Source organism: Pongo abelii, chromosome 7, assembly GCF_028885655.2.
Source record: "Pongo abelii isolate AG06213 chromosome 7, NHGRI_mPonAbe1-v2.0_pri, whole genome shotgun sequence".
Classification (NCBI taxonomy): Eukaryota; Metazoa; Chordata; class Mammalia; order Primates; family Hominidae; genus Pongo; species Pongo abelii.
In genome coordinates, this window is record NC_071992.2 from 79,640,001 (window position 1) to 79,657,710 (window position 17,710).

Genomic DNA, 17,710 nt, shown 5'->3' on the forward strand with positions numbered 1-17,710 from the left:
AGACTGCAGAGGAAAAGAGGATTTGGCAGTTATCAATCCTCACCATCCCCAACCCCACTACATACATGATGGACAAGGCTCACAAGTCACCACCATGCTTGGATGGGGAGTTGGCTTTAATTATGCACAATGTGTTATTCTCCTTCTCAGCCTGGGAAAGAGTTAATTCTTTCCCAAAGACCATAGTTGCCCTTGTCTCCTCAACCTGATTCAGAGATGCAATAAAATATGAAGCAAATTTATAGTCTGTTTCAAGCATTTTATTGCTGTATTTTTAAATTCATATATGCACATATAAGAACTATGATCTGTGAATAATTTGAAATGCTATAGAAGAATGATACATTTTAGATAAAACATAACCATATCTTTATATAAATTGTCTGAGATTAAAATAAAAAAGAAAAATAGATTTCTAATGTGGACCAAACTGAAAAACTAATGACAGCCATAAACTGCTAACCACCCATAAATTAACAACTTCATCAAATGCTAAAATGGTATCAGTGGTTATATAAAGCAATTACTATTTCTCCTTATAAGTTTTAGAATAAAGTTCAGAGATATTTAAAGGATCCGTTATTTACAAACGTTTCTCAATCTTAAAGGTTTCATTTTTTTATTAGGAGGATGGTTGCATCTCAAGTCTCCTGTTAATAGAGGTGTTTAGAGATGAGAATTTAAATTTAAACATAAAAATGTTTCATGGCCTAACCTCATTTTATACATTTATCCTGCTCTGGCAATTACTGAAGAACTTGGTGTAAGGATTTCTCTGTTACATATACTTATCCACTTTTTCAAAAGAGATAAACAATCTCTGATTATGAGAGAGACTCAGTTTTTGTACCTAACTAGTCAAAATAATACATCATGCATTGTCTAATCAAGTAAGTACAGCTACATTTGCCATGTGCAGTCTATTTCTGCAGTGGTACTATGGTCAAAATTCAGATGCCAGACTGACTGAGTCGCTGCTCTCCATCTAAGATTTTGATGAAGGAAATGATTTTCCTAAGCAGGCCTCCACAGAAATGTGAAGAGTTGGGAAAGAAGAAAGGATATCTATCTATTAAATGCCTGATGTATTGGGAAGCAGGGTCAGTTAATACCTGCGTCTAAATAACTTACTTTAATTTCCTTTGGAGAAGCATCAGAGGTACATCTCTTTAAAGTGTAGATTTCTTAAGAGAGTGAACTTAAGTAAAATCTGTAATTATTCAACAAAGTTAGCTCCTTTAAAAGTTTACAAAATTACGGTTTATGAAAACAAAACAATTATTTGGCCTATGGAAGATGTGGGTAGCTCACACACTCAAACTATCCCTGCTCCTCTGTTGGATTTACAGCATGTTGTCCCGTGGAGTAGTTGATGTGGACGATTATCCTCAAATATCAAGAATTGACTAAGATCTTGAACTGGTTAAGTTCTAGGACCACTCCTTAATTTAATTTTCTGCAAGCATTGTTTAGTCCGAGTACCTCCTTCTTGAAAAATAAAAACTGTTTGTAACTTTTCTTTAAGTCTAAACTTAGTTCAAAATAAAAAGTTTTTTTAAATGTGTAATTGCTCAGTATGAAGAAAGTACTACCACATGTGTAGTTTTCACTTATAAAACATTCAATGATTACAAATACTTTTAACGGTATTCCATTTGACGTAGAAAACAAATACATTTATAAAACTTTAAATAAACTCATTAGTCCTTAGAATTACGGAATTGAAGTAATTTCATTCAAACCTTAATTTTAATATAAAAAACAAAAGCATTTATTAAAAAGTTTGGTATCTATCAGGCAATAATAATACAGATTTTTTGTTAACTACGATGGCTAGTTCTTAGAAATAAAAGTTATGTGTAGTAAATATTCTCTTGCATACAAATAAGAATCTCCAACTAATATGTTTCATATTTAGAAATGTTTAAATCTGACTCAGTGATGAATCGTTAGATAGTAATACCTTTACCTGTTATTTCCATTCCTCTAGTTTCTCCTGTGAGCACAGTTTGCTGTAAGGGAAGTAAAATACTTCATGATTATATCTCTCAACATTTACTTTTTGTGTAGTCTGTGATATATCATGTCTCTCCTTATAAAAGTAATCAACAGTAAATAATTAACAATAAACAACAGTAAACAGTGTCAAGCACTTTTCAAAAAACACAGCACAGCCATTGGGCATTTTTTTATCCTGAAAAGAAAATACACATTATTATTCACATGATCATTGCTAATTCTGGAAGGTTCTGCAAATCTAGAATAAAGTTGAAAGCAAAAGATGATTATTTCACAGGTTACCTATTTAGTGACATAATTTATCCCAGTTGGTAAATAAACAATACTGAGCTGACTAGTTCAAATGAACAGGAACACCTTCTAGCCGACTTCTCACGGAGTCTCAGGCCAGTTCCTGTAAAATGTTAATGACTCACACCAGTGTCTCTGAGAAAAGCCCAGTGTCCCAGTAAAATACTGTACATAGGGTTACTAAAAACCCACATTTCATTTTCATCACCACCATTCTGTAGTATATGCTTTATTTACAATTTATTTTAGTTTTATGAACAAATAGAATACTGTCCAAATATTACCCAGCTTTATTCATTATCTGGGGTAAAGAGAAGAGATCTGCTGAAGACAAAGATTACATCTACTGAAAACTCTCTCCCATTTATTGTGCTTATACTTCTGTCCACACTAATAGTGATAATTAAGAATTGTAACCTAGCCAGGTCAGCCTGCCTAGAATAAACATTTTAAAACTTAGTGATATTTTTTTGAGTTTGTTATTTTACAAATAAATAATAAGTTAAAATATATTGAAACATACTCTGAAATAGTTAATATACTTTCAGGAGCGCATCAGATGATAAGAATATATGTGTACGGGGGCAGGAAATGGAGATGAGGAGATATTCAGAGAGCAAAATTATTTTCCAAATAATTTTCTTTTGTAATCAAATCTTCTGTTATCCAACATGTTCCTAGTAGGACAGTAAAGAGACATAATCAGTCATCTGTGCTTTAAAAGTTAATTTATTAAATTTTTGTTGTACATAAAAGAACATTAAGTATTAGACTTGCAAAGTACTTGCATTTCTTATCTGACATCTTTTAAGACAATTTGATTCATTGTAAATCCACATATATGTCATTTTAAAATCAAAGATAATATTAAATAATTTCAGAAAATTGTTTTAATAATATACAGCACTCCTCTTTCTAAAAATATTTTAAAACATAAGTATTGACAAATTATAACCTATTTTAAATTGTGTAGAGTTTTACATGTATTAAATTTATTTTACTCTAGCAAGTAGTATAAACAAAATAAACATTTAAGCCAAAAAGTTCAAACATCAATGATCACTGATTTAGATAAACAAATGAAGTAGAGTAATAATTACTTTAGATAAATACTAAAGAGATTTATGTGATCATTCATTATAATTTAAAATAGTGCTACAGAGAATGTCATCTTGGCTTGCTAACTTTTTCTTAATACAGTATGTTAATGAGTATCTAATTATGCAATGCAAGTAAATAATAGTTTGCAAGATTGGCAAATTTAATAGGTTAAAAAGTGCACATTCTAAGCGCATGTAATTCTTGTTCACATAATTATTGCCATTCTTTTATACTAGGATCAAACCCTAGATAAATTTTGTGCTTTGGTCTTTGAACAGTTTTAAACTTCTACTGTTAAGTTAGAAGTCGCTTGCAGAAAATGTTACCCAAATTATTTTTTATGATAAAATAAGCATTAAAAATGTAGATTTTCAGTATGGAAGCTCCTTTGCCTTAGACTTGTGACCCAAAACTTAATTATAAAATGGAGATGAAGTAAGGAAGTATGCCAGGAAAGCCAAAACAAGGCAGATAAAAGTTTTCTTCTAGGTTGCTTATAAGCATGCCTGATTTAGTGATAGGTAGCTTTTTCTTAACCACTTCAGGGCTTTAGTTTCTGCTAACTGAGTGTTTCATTACTGTTGGTCATTGATATAAAACAATATCTTGAGTAGTAATTATTTCTTTCTTTTAATTCAAAACTTAGGTGAAGCTATAAAAATGAAAAGATGGGGGCGGGTGTGGTGGCTCATGTCTGTAATCCCAGCACTTCGGGAGTCCGAGGCGGGTGGATCACCTGAGGTCTGGAGTTCGAGACCAGCCTGATCAATATGGTGAAACCTTGTCTCTACTAAAAATACAAAAATTGGCCAGGCATAGTGGTGGGTGCCTGTAGTCCCAGCTACTCAGAGGGCTGAGACAAGGGAATTTTTTGAACCCAGGAGGTGGAGGTTGCAGTGAGCTGAGATCACGCCACTGGACTCCAGCCTGGGCGACAGAGCAAGACTCCATCTAAAAAAAAAAAAAGATGGGATTTTACAATATATAATATAGTTTTAAAAAATTCTAAGCCTCAATGACTATATTTGGTTTTAATTACTTTATCATATTATCAAAATACCTGTTGTATATATTTTTATTGTGTATAATTATACATAGTGATTTCTCATTACAGACCATTACTTTGGAATGACTGATGGAAGGCTAGTTAGAACTAGTGATAAATCAGAATTTTAAAATAGTTTTAAAGAGATGAATTTATCACTTACAACTGCATTTATAATAAATTAGTTGCCTACGTATTGTTTTCTCTAACAAATAGTATGTTCTTGAAGGGGAAGGGCAATCCAGTGTCTAGCATCAATCATATCTAGAACAGAGAAAATGCTCAATAAATGTTTGGTTGAATAAATGAATAATGAATTAACAAATGACTATAAAAAATGGTTCCCTTTAACAATATACAAGAGCAATTTTTTAAAGGCACAACATTGTTTAAGTATCTTCATTAAACTTTGCATTGGTATATTGCATTATACCATAAATCCATACATGTTACTGTGTTTAATTGTTACAATGAACCCTGATGTCAAAGGGCCTTGTTATTTTTATTTTTCAAATGAGGACATTGAAGCTCTGAGAGGGAAACTGTTTAATAATAAGCCAGTTATGTCACAGCCAGAATCTGCATCTTTTAACTGATTTGTCCAGGACATTTTTTTCTATTTGTAAATACTATTTAGTTACTGGATTTAACACTGTCACAAGACTCTCAATGTTTTGTTTTGGTTCTACTATTCATTCCTTTTATGTAATCTTTTCTCAACCATTTCATTTATTCTTACTTCCCATTTCTAAATTCCTGTACACATTTCCAATTATAAAATAAGCAGAAATTGGAATGGAATAATTTCCTGTGTTCTCTGTGCCTTAACATCACAAAAGTGTACCACTAAGTTGAATTTAAAAATATGGAACTTCCACTTTAGGCAACATGGCGAACTAGACGTCCAAGTACAAAAAGGACAGAGTATGCTTTGTGGTGGACTAAAGGCTAGGGCCTGGGGGGTGTGTGTGTGTGTAATCCAAGGCCTTTGCATAAAGCCAAGAACTTGCAGAGACAACATACTCAGTAGCTGAACTAGAAAGAAACTATGCTCCACAGAGCAAAACTGTCAGTATATTTGCCTGTCTCAGTCTTAGCTCTGGGTAAAAATAAACAAAAAAATGAACCCCCAAATGTGTCCCCTGTCTATTCCTAATAATATGGTTGCATTCTACCTGATTTAGGGCTAGAAACCACAATACCTATGTAGCGTTCCCTCCCCACTCCCAGATAATCAAGCTGAAATTTTAAGGTGATCTGAGTTTGGTAGTAGTATCAGCAGTCTGACAAATGCAAATACAAATTCTCTCTTGAGGAATGAACTTTAAATCTAGGTCTAAAGATTTTTCAGAGATAAAAATCCAAGGAACATGGGCTCAGTAAACAAGCCATTCCTGGTAACAGTGACAGCAAAACACATAAACTACAGAATTAGGTCCACAAAACACCAATGATTTGGAAATATCAGATACACAATCTAAAACGTTTGCTTCATACAGTTGAAGAAATGAAAAAGGATGTTGAGTTTATAACAAAGGTATAAGATATTATAAAAAATAACCAGCATATATGAAGAACAAAAGGGAATTGTAAAACTGAAAAATGTAATCACTGAACTTAGCAAACTCAGTGAAATGGAAAACATGAAGGTTGACAAGCTGGAGACTGACACTCTGACTCAAAATCAACCTTGGAGACCCTACAGAATGGAGAGGATTGGATGGATCTGAGCATGGGACATAACAAATTTATAACATCTTAGGGAGAATTAAAGTTATCATGGACTAAATGTGTGTGTGTGTGGGGGGGGGGTGGTGGGGGGCGGGGGGGGTGGGGCTTGGGGACAAGGCTTTTAGCAGCCCTGGGCTGAGATGGTTAGGCACAGTAGTGTGAGGATAGGTGATGGGAAAGCTTTTAAGTTCTGCTGTGGCCTCCGTCCCACAATAACTGTCCCACTGACAGTGTCCATCACTGGGTGACTAGATCATTAAAACATAATGTGTGCACATTATGGATTGCTGTGCAGCAGTTAGAAGCAATAGATTAAATATAATAGTATACTATGTATATACTACAGAAATATGAATATATCTTTAAAATCACAGAGCTTCATAAGAAAATTAGGAAGACTATAACTTACGGAAAATAGGTACTCAAGATAATATATGTTACATGAAAACATACACATACCAAGACATGCATCAAACACATTAGAATATTTGCCTATGATATTAGGAAGGGGTATGAAAGTGGGTATTAGGGACAAAACAGAAGTAAATAAAGCCAGAGGGACCTTGTTAGAACCAATTATAATTGTGTATCATGAACTAAAGAGTATAAGGAGAATGATCACTCAACTCGATAAACCTGAAGTTAAAACAAAAAGAAGGAATAAACAAACTCAATGGATGAGTTGGAGAGATTAGATATACTGTTCAAAGAAGTAACTGGAAGAGACATCTAAAGAAATTACATGGAGTGTAAGTTAGAGATACAAAGTGTGGTGAGAAAAGATCAAAGGATGTATGTAGAATGAGAGGATCTAATGTAGAGTGTGAGAACAGTAATATTCACAGAGAGAATGGCTGAGAAGATTCCATACTTGATGGGAGACACCTGTGCTCAGACTCAAGCAGCAGCAGGACATGCAAGCATGAGAAACAGAAAGAAACTAAGAACATCAAAGACAAAGAGGAAATGTTAAGGTAGTCAGAGAGAAGAGACAGACTGCCTATTGAGTAATTAAACTCACTAACGGCTATCCACCCAATAACAACAATGGATACCTTAAGAATGGGCAATATCTTCAAAGTGCTGTGAGGAAATAACTGTCAATCTAGATTTGTGCATCCAGCAAAACCATCTTTTAAGAAGGAGAGTAAAAATAAAGACACACTAAATCAAGCAAAAATAGAATTTGCACCAGCAGACCTTCACTGAAGGAACATTCAGAACATGCACTTCAGGAAGGATAAAATAAATGCTAGACTATCTTATTTACTTATTAAGAATGTAAATATTTTGTAATGTTATTTTTAAAGTTAGTTTCCTTTTCTCAAAACAGTAGCAAATTTCTGAAATATTAGAAGTTCCAATTAATGAAGCATGAATTAACTGGACTTTATTACCTGCCTTGCCTGCTTATATATTGCATCATCATTTATATCAGATGCCAATCATGTGGTACTCTGATATTAGAATCTTTGAATTACTGGGCTTGGTGGTACATGCCTGTAGTCCAGGTTTCCAAGGGACCAAGTCAGGAGGATCACTTGAGGTCAGGATTTGAGACCAGCCTGGGCAACACAGCCAGATACTGTCTCAATTGAAAAAAAATCTTTGAATTATTGACACAATGCTGGATGTGTCATATGAAATTACACTGCATTACATGATGTTGTAATTCAAAATAGAACACATGAACTCCAAATCCAAAAGGTGAGACATCAAAACCAAATACTATATCTAGCTTCTCAGTTTACATATATGAAAGCATTTAGGAAAGGGTTAATTGCAATATTTGCATAACCTGTATAGTTTATACTAAAGCCAAATGATATAATCAATGCTGTAATTATTTCAACATTTGCTTCCATAATAAACCTAATACTAATGTCTAGGGCAATTTCTGAATATATAATAGGTTCTGTGTTTTCTTATACATTAAATCTTATCAGTATCTAACTTGAACATGAAAGGTCTTATGTAACCAGAAATTTTGTTCTATTGAGCCATAGTATACAAAGTAATAAGGAACATTTATGCATGATTAAATATTGAAGTGAAGTTGAAGCATTTAATCTACTGCGAAATTTGTTTAATGCACACATACCCTGGAAATATAGGTATTATTGATACTATACTTGAAGGGAACATTTTCATCCAGTGTAACTCATGGAAGTTCAATTTCCTTCTGTGAGAATTTGGAATTTGTTAGACTGTGTCCATTTCCAGCACAATTTTCTAGTAGTTCAAAGTGTAATTTTACATATTAGAGAATAATTTGAGTGATTTAAATTCCACAGTGCACAATCTATTGGTGTGAAGGTACATTTATTATAACAGGTGAAAATCACAACAAGGAGAAACTAAAAAAACAACAACAACCCTGTTTTGAGCCTACCCTTAAGTTGATTTTGATGTCCATTTTCCTGCCACCATCCTGTTTTATATTATGATAGGCTTTGTGACTAAGGACAAACTGGATTGATATCAGATAAAATAGAAATTAGCACTTTTTAAACAAATAAATCAATTACATTTGCAGAAATTAAAAAGAAATAGATGAGCTTAGGATGTTTAGGGTAATTTTGATAGATTTATTTTCTTTCCTTTTAGCTTCTCTAAGATTTCACTTTGTATCTAAATAAAACCTCAGAATCTGGATACTGAATACCAAACAACAAGCGGCTGTAGTTTAGTCCTATGGGCTTATCATCAATTATTTCTAAATCAAAATAAGTTAAAAGTATAACCAACAATTGCTTTATTTCCATAAGTGCAAAAAATCGGCCTGGACATTTGCTGGTTCCAGTTCCAAACGGCATTAGGTAACACTTCAGCTTTTTCCCTCTTTTGAAAAAGGTGGTTTTCTTCTTACCATCTTCTATAAAACGATCATATCTAAACTCCTGTAAGGAAGAATACAGTGTTAAAATTAACATTTTACAAGAAATAGTTTGAGTTCAAGTCCACAAAGTTGCTAGCTCTCTCTGCCTGTCTTAAAAAGCTCCTTTTAATCAGGTGAACACCAGAAAAACTTGGCTGAGTGCAAATTAAGTATGAACTTTCAAAAAACTCAAATATTACTAGGAAATTACTTCTCCCATATCAAAGTGAAATCTGAAAAGCTGTATGACTTTTTTTCTCCACTTGTATTTTTCTCCTAAGTTGAGCTTCCCAAGTATAGTGGCAATATCGCTATTTTTGCTCCCTAAGGTGGGTCCTGACATATGGGCACTTGATTATACCAATGTTAGGTAGAAGGCAAGGGCTCTGGTGAGACTGCCATTGTTACCCGGGTCTGATGAATCCTAACTAGCCACAGGAGCTGCCTAACTGTGGATTCCTAATTTGAGTTTCTCTTATGCCTTCCCCACCAGCTACTGATAGATGAGAACTATGAGTTTAGGATCCGGTGCTGATGTTTGGATTAAACAAATATAAAATCATAAGATTCAGATAAAGCACTAGGGAGGAACTAAGCCCCCAAATCAATCTTGTTTGTTTTTTGATGTTGTAGTTAATTTCTTCTATGAAAGTTCTATTAAAATCAGCTCTCTTTGAGTTTACTCTAGGGTGGCAGGTGTTTCTGATATGTTTTCATAAATAAGTTATATTAGTTTGTTACAGGAAATCATGGGACTGCTTTACCTAGAGTGTTGGGCCTGCCATCTTAATTTTGCCTTGCTGCCAAAGGGTTATGGTTCAACTCTCACTTGAATTTCTTAGAGGGGACTGAGTGACCTTATTTTAGCCTATGGTGAATTAAGCCATTGATTAAATTAATGTCCGTGGCTTGCATGGAAACAACCAAGTATTTCTTGTAGTTGGTGCTCATTAACATTAGACCTGCTCACACACAACTTTGATATGAACTACATGAAGTCAAATGCAAAAAAGTAGGTCAGATCCAAAGCATTTCAGGTTAAGGTGAAAACCTTGCAATATGTGGATAGATTCTGAATTCATTACAAATGATTTAATTTTCTCACTCAAAGTCAGTGTTGTTAATGACAGTGAACCATTTCCTTTAAAAGTATTAGGTTTGTCCTCATTTATGTAGAACACTTATTTTGATAAGTATTTGACCTTAGAAAAATTCTCAGTAGTTCCCATTTTCTTCCAACTTGCAAGTGGATGCAATGATAATGGCAAAATTTATCTGCATTTTTATAACTGCTCAATTCCTGATAGCGAATATTTGAGCCCTTTAAAACACGTATTTTACCATAGTTCTGGGATGTATCCAAGCAGTATTTAATCAATGCTGAATGAACAAGGACACCCTTTGTTGACATACAAGGTCACTGGAGATAGAGTTACTAAATGTAACACTCTCCTGGGGAACTTCTTCCATTCCTGGGGCTCAGGCCTGCTTGCCTGAGCTTAGTCCTGCTGCTTCCTCCTTCACGCTGACCAATCTGAGGAGACTGGCCCTCTATCCAAGAGCTCCCTACCTAACCCAAATCAGTTTAAGTGAGCTTTGCTATGATATGATTTATTAGGAAGCCTCTCACTGTAGCCCCACTGGTTGAGCCAGCAAATGCAAAATGAAAACTTAGCTTGGATTATGACTTTTTAGTGTCTTGATATAACAAATAAGCCAGAAATCATGATGGTTTTCTGGTTCCTCTTTGTGAAAATGAATGTGCTAACCTCTGAGAGGCCCACAGCCAACACGTGATGCAGGAGTGCTCCTTACCCATGACCTTCAGCTAGTGTTTATATTCAGTTCCCTCAAATTTCTACTCAACGAGTAACACCATCCCTCTAGTTTCCAGGATGTTCTATTCAATTTTCTCATAGTAAACATCTTAGAAATTCCTATTCGGTTGTTTATTTTATGAAACTAAAATGGAAATGGCCACTGTCTTTAGCTCTGTGACCAACACCAAGTTCAAAGGGTGCAGGAGCATAAATATATTTTTAGTTAAAATTTATTTGCAATTTGCCCTGTTGCCTAGGCATGGAAAACCTAAGCAGGAACCAATGTTAAGAAGGGCCTGTGTCAGCTGCTAGGGATATAGTTTTGTTTTAGCTGAAAAAGGAAGGGGTATAATAACCTCACCACTGAGATTCTGGGGTCACAGTGACACAGAACAAAGGTACAGGAAGCTCAAGATGTACCCATTCATTTGGAAAAACTTAAACTTGGAATTCATCAAACTGGTTGAAATTCTTTTTCTTTTTTTTTTTTTGGAGACGGAGTCTCGCTCTGTCACCCAGGTTGGAGTGCAGTGGCGTGATCTCGGCTCACTGCAAGCTCTACCTCCTGGGTTCACGCCATTCTCCTGCCTCAGCCTCCCAAGTAGCTGGGACTACAGGCACCCACCACCACGCCCGGCTAATTTTTTGTATTTTTAGTAGAGATGGGGTTTCACCGCGTTAGCCAGGATGGTCATGATCTCCTGACCTCGTGATCTGCCCGCCTCGGCCTCCCAAAGTGCTGGGATTACAGGTGTGAGCCACTGTGCCCGGCCGCTGATTGAAATTCTTTACAGTGACCATAATAAGCTTGTTGCTTCACAATTAAAGAGAGTCAATTAAATAGATGAGAATAGAAAAATAACAAGAGAAGGTATAAGACACGGAAGTTCCTCATTGTTCCTCTAATGATTGTTGCAGTTGACTCCCCAACATTGTTCTTCTGAATAAAATTTGTCTAGGCACTTGGTAATTACATTGTTCTGGTCTCTGACTGGTTTGGGATAGAATTGTGAAACAATCTGGTGAGTGCTACAACGGAAAAATCTATGGGGGCATCTAGGAGAAGTCCCCTTTCTGTGAAGAAAATAAAACAAAAAGAAATGTTTGATTACCTTTCCACCTCTGGACCTCATCATGTGTGACTATGATGTCTGGAACTGCTACCAGGCTAAAGACAGAGCTAACCTACAGGAGATGGCAGAGCCAAGAAATCCCAGGAGTTTGGAGCTATCACATTTTCTTATTTATCTCTGTATGTTTAAAGCCTTCAACACAATGCTATTCTCATAGTAGAGGTTCCATATATGTTTGTTGAATTAATGAATAAATACATGAGAAAAAAGTATATTTTAAAAACCATTTTCAAGCTTTTGAAGAAAACATAGATATTGAATGAGTAAATAAATATGTAGAGTATGATGAGTCAATGAATATTCAGTGTTTACAAATAGTAGAAAATTGTATAATATTGAAGCACTAGAAATCAAGTTTGGATAGAGGACACAATTTTCTGGATAGAGAAAAGATTTTGGTATTCGTGACAAAGGAAGATTGCATAACACCCTAATTTGTGTTCTCCAAATACTATGTTTAGTTCAGTTCAACAGATTTTTTTGGAGCACTTCCTGTATGTAAAGCATTGAAGTTACAAGGCATAAAACATGGTCTTGCTGAAGTAGGTGACACACAATAGGATCATGTCTTGAATCCACTCAATTCATAATTTTGGGTATGGGAATATAAATTAGACAAATATAAATTAGACGAAAGATATGACTTTCTCATAATAAAAAAAGTCAGTGTTTTGAATGGATGGCTAAGGAACTACACTGTTGCCCCTTAGCAAGATGGCAGAGTACAGAAGTCCCTTTTTATCTTCATGACTTGGGTTCAAATTGGTAGTGTGCTGCAGACAGTTTGACCAGCTTGTCAGAGTATGCACATCTCTTCCTGACTCTCTGTTTAGGGTCTTCACATTAGTAACATGAAATTGGCCAAAGGGGTAGTTTATACCATGAAAATTGACAAACACTACAAATCAGGGCTCAGAGCCCTGGTTTACCAGCACACTGCTAGTTCCAATATGGTAGGTATGAAGTGTCAATTTGTTGGTATGGCAGAAACCTTTTCTCAATAGGAAGCACCTGACTATGAGAAATTAGCTATGTGACAGGGGTGAGTCTCTATACTGCAAGTTTGTAGGGGAAGAGGCCTTTTTATTTCTTTGTCACTCACTATGCCCATCAAAGTGATTCCTGGATAGTAATTAATTGATATATGTTTGTTTCCTTTAAGTCTACTATGGCAGCATATATGGCAGCATTTTGCATATATGCAAAATGGAATCATTTTGCAATACAGATAAAAAATTATTGAGAGTACTTCTTCATCTGTCATGTCATTCTAAGAACAGTGGCAATAATCAAAATAATAATTGGTACCACAATTCTTTTAGTGATTTAGAATTTTTTCAAGGGCTTTCAAATTTATTAATCATTTTATTATCTCAACAACTCTAAGAAGTAGATAGGGCAGACTTGCATTAGGTTAAACAAACAAGATCTTTCATCTTCAGAGCTTTTGGGGGACATTCCAAAGGCTTTGGAATTACATTGTTATTTCACCATTGTTTCTTTACCTACATGGTTATATAACGCATTGCCATCTTAAATGTCTGACGTTTTTTCCCTATAAACCCCACAATGTCACCAGGTTTCCCTTTATTCCTCAGCACCTCTGGACCTAGGAAAGCCAACAAACAGATTTAGATTTGATCTTCTCTATGGAGCTTCTCTATAGCTCCAGTTCTGTATCTTGCATTGTGGCAGAAAAGAAATCATCACTATTTACTACTGAGCCACCTGAATGGCTAACATTACAATAAGTTAAACAACCAATATTCAGGGAAATAATAATTCTTAATATAGAGGTTACATGTTGGTAGCTTATAGGCTCAATTAAGTCCCCAAACACCTTTTATTTATTGTAAGATATTGTGTTTTAAACTTCATTTTTCCAAATATTTAAAAATTCAAACCTTCATCCAAAAGTCTATTTTTTCAGGTTATTTTAAATAAAAAATCAAAATGACCTCACCAAACTAGGTCTAAATGCTTGCAAGAGCTGAGGGCTAGTTCAGAAGTAGCCAGTGGTCCTATTTAGATGTCTCCTGGCATCTCCTTTTGCCATAGTTCTCAACACTCCTAATAGTATTGCTATATTTGTACACAAATCACTTCTTTATTTGATCCATTTAGGCCCAGTACATATGTTAATGTGCAATATCTGTCCTGATTTAAAATTATAACTGAAGCATATTTTCACTCTCAGTACATTTATCTATCCAAGCATCCCCTTATTTATTCAACTTATGTGTACAGCCTCCTGTGTGCTAGGCACTGAGAATACAGAGATGGGAATGACATAGTCCTTCCTCTTCTGGAGCTTACAGCATATGGGAGCAAGGACAAGTAAATAAATAATTGCAAAATACTGTGTGTTATGCCCCCCCACAAAGGTACACACAGGCCACAGTGTGAGCAATGGCAAATTCTCTGAGGAACGAGGTGGAAATCAGGCACACTGTCAACAAAGAGGTGATTAGGTGATTCCTGTGGAGTAGTTTGGAGCTTGCTGGGTGCACAAATAAGGAGAGGCATTCCAGGAATAGGGAGATGCAGATCCAATAGCTCTCAAGTATGATGCAAGACCATGGCCTGTCTTTGGAATGCCAAATTTTAGAGTCTTTTGGAGCTTGGAAATTCTGAAACCATGCCTTGTTGGGCTGGGAGAATCTGTGTGCTGCTGAGGCTCTTGTCTCTCTGTCTTCCAAGAATAACTATCCCTGTATGTGCCTTCCTTATATTTTTGGCCTAACACCTATTGCCTGTTATCAACATCTGAGGCTTGGTCTTCTCATTCAAGGTATGTTGGATACAAAAGGCAGGTAGTAATGAATGTGTCTCTGATGAGCTCCTGAACCATGCTCTCAGCAACAAATGGCTCATAGTAGACTTTTCCAGAACTATCTCCTTTTCTTTACTGTTAATATATGGTGGCTTGGGATGGGCATCTGTTTTAAGAGCACCTGTAGCATCTACTTATTGCCATATGAAGTTGTTAAGAATCAAAGGAATAACCAATATGTCTGAGAGTGGTAGTCACTCAGAAAATGTTTATACAGTGAATGATAAAACCTTCCCAAATTCTATAAAACTGGCTCTGAGATATATCATTTTTTTTTCTGTGCCAGATATTATCAGCATTCTCCAACTAATTTTGAGGAAACAATGGCATGACAATAAATTAGTTAATTTTAACATTAGTCAGTCATAATTGGCTAATGTTAAATCTAGTAAATAATAGAGAGCGCTCATCAACTCATGTTAAAGCTACCCTAATGATGCTAAATCAGTATTCACAATATTGCAATTTTGTTCTGCCACAGATTTTGTATGAGGCAAGCCCTTCTGATTACTATTTGATTTATTATGTAAAGTTTGGGCATTGCTATTGAGTATTCCAAAAGAAAAAAATATAAATTAGCACACTTTCGATTTTTAACTTTGAGTTTTAAGTTCCTAAAAGTCTAAATCAAGGTATTTTTCATCATGAGGGTAGGACATAAGAGGAGTGCAAAGCACAGTGATATAAAGACAGTGGCAATCTGGTAAACATTTATTGTTTCTTGATAACACTAACGTTGATTTTACCATCATGATATGAATAGTAAACTTAATGACTAGTGGAATAATCACATAATGAAAATAGTAAGTTGAAATTAAATAAATGCAGAATTGTAGATAAAAATAAAAATTAAAAATATTTTCCAGATATTGGATATTGGCTATTCATTTGCCCTGTTTATTGAATATAATTTTGTTCTTTGATACTTACAAATGTGGAGATAAAGCCTGTTGTTTGCAGAATGTTCCTTCACTTGCTAATACTCTGCAACCTATTTGTTATTGTCATTCATACAATGTCCCTCCTTCTGAAATACACAGAAACTATATGTACACTCCCCCCACACTTAAGTCATTCACCTTTGCTGCTGAAATAAATGCAAATTTTCTAATTGTATTTGAATCTGCTCTCTTGTTAATTTTCAAAATTCAACAATATTGTAATCCAGCCTGGATGCAAAACATCTATCTTAGAAACTAGATTTAGAGGTGGTCCAGCTATGAACTGCTCAAAAAGAGCAGCACAATTTCCCTTTGAAAAAAGGCATTTTACACACAAAAACTGCTGCAGCAACATTACTTCCTGAGACACACAGGCAGAATAGGACTGCATTCAATTTGCATGCAGGTGGTGAATCTCTGAAGTGGTATTAAGGGATGAACCAGGGTGGATTAATTTCCAGTCTTTGATATTCATTAACTCCAGCTTCAGAAAAAAACACAAGGCGATGACACAATTACCCTCAGAGCTTCACCGGTGAGCAGCAGCTTTACAATCTCAAGTTCATAATGCCATACTAATTGATCAAGAAGGGGCACATACCTTTCATAAGAGGTGGAAAAGTATATGGGCTTAACTATAGCAATGATACTATTTGACTTTGGAACAGTCAACCTCACTTTGGAAACACTTAGCAAAATAATTATTATCATTTATTCTCTAAGCCACCTGTCAATAGCTAGCCCTCCATAGTTTTCAATAATTCTCCACCAAGCAAAATGAAATTTTGGCCAAAACGTAATAGTGGCCAAGGCGCAATGTCCATTTCATTTGAAGCAACTAGCATTTAGTCTCATCACTGTATTTCTCGTTATAGATCATGAAACCTTTCAAAGATATCCTTAGGGAACACTTCAGTAAAGAGGAAAGCTTTCTTATTAGGAGGAAAAGCAGAAACCATCAAGCTGCCTCAAACCCCTTCTGGACCAAAGTGGTAAGACGAAGAGATAGATGGAAGAGGAATGTGCCCGCAGGATCTAAGAAGTAGCAATCATAGGCTTGATGTTTACTTACCTCTGGAGCTTCAAAGATTTCAGGGTCACCATGTAGGATTGGAGGAAAGATGGCTACCAAGTCTCCCTTTCGCACACAGTAGTCCCCAGTCTCTGCACTGAGAGTCAAATCCTCCTCAACAAAACGAATGGTGGTTGAATATGAGGACAGTCGTAAAGCTTCAAAAATGGTGCTTTCTGAGGGAAAAAAACAAACGATAGCTTATTAAGATAGGGCTGGTCCTGAAAAGTGCTCTCAGTTTGCAACAAAAGCTCATTACTAATAGCCTTGATTGAAAAGGAAACCGTTTCTTCATCACATACATTGAGCGCCAAGAGGGAGCCAAGGGTGGCTGTGCACAGGATGTGAGCAGGGGCAGTGGTCTGGCTCCAGCAAGGCTTGGGGGCATTTCACAGGTAGAAGGCAGCAGTGTTGTACCTGGGCAGAAAGTCATTAAGATTTTGTAGGAGAGGATGATCTGCTAGAGAGGAATGTTGTGTTATGGGTATATATGTTTGAAATTAAAACCATATCCCAGTTAAAATACACAGCTGGTGAGTCATTCCACAAAACTTTAGAAGTCTGATCCTTTAAAGCCAGGCTTAGCCATTTAATAACCACTTAGGCAGTTAATAGTAAAGTAATTGTAGTAGTGCTTTCTGAGACAGCTTAACACTTAATTTCTTTTATGCTAGCTGTAAATAAAATGTGAGTCAACATTTGCTGGAAAATTTTCAAAAGGAAAATATTTTTAGAGGATTCAGAAGAAAACCATATTTTCCTCAGCATCCAGGGAGAATAACAGGCACCATCATATCCTGGAAGATTCCAGAAGCCGAATGTCCTTCCTTTCCCAGTGGCCTTCAC

The 17,710-nt window shown here is 35.5% G+C and overlaps 1 protein-coding gene across 1 annotated transcript in view; it reads right to left on the reverse strand.

Annotated features, from left to right (window-relative positions):
- Positions 1 to 8,492: 8,492 nt before the first annotated feature.
- Positions 8,493 to 17,710, reverse strand: part of LOC100439228 (cytochrome P450 7B1) — a 206,035-nt gene continuing 196,817 nt past the window's right edge. The window contains exons 5-6 of the mRNA XM_024251127.3: positions 16,865 to 17,040; positions 8,493 to 9,087 (exon numbers count right to left, since the gene is read on the reverse strand). Coding sequence (XP_024106895.3) covers positions 8,800 to 9,087; positions 16,865 to 17,040 — 464 coding nt within the window. The 3' untranslated portion in view covers positions 8,493 to 8,799. The remainder of the gene's footprint in view (positions 9,088 to 16,864; positions 17,041 to 17,710) is intronic.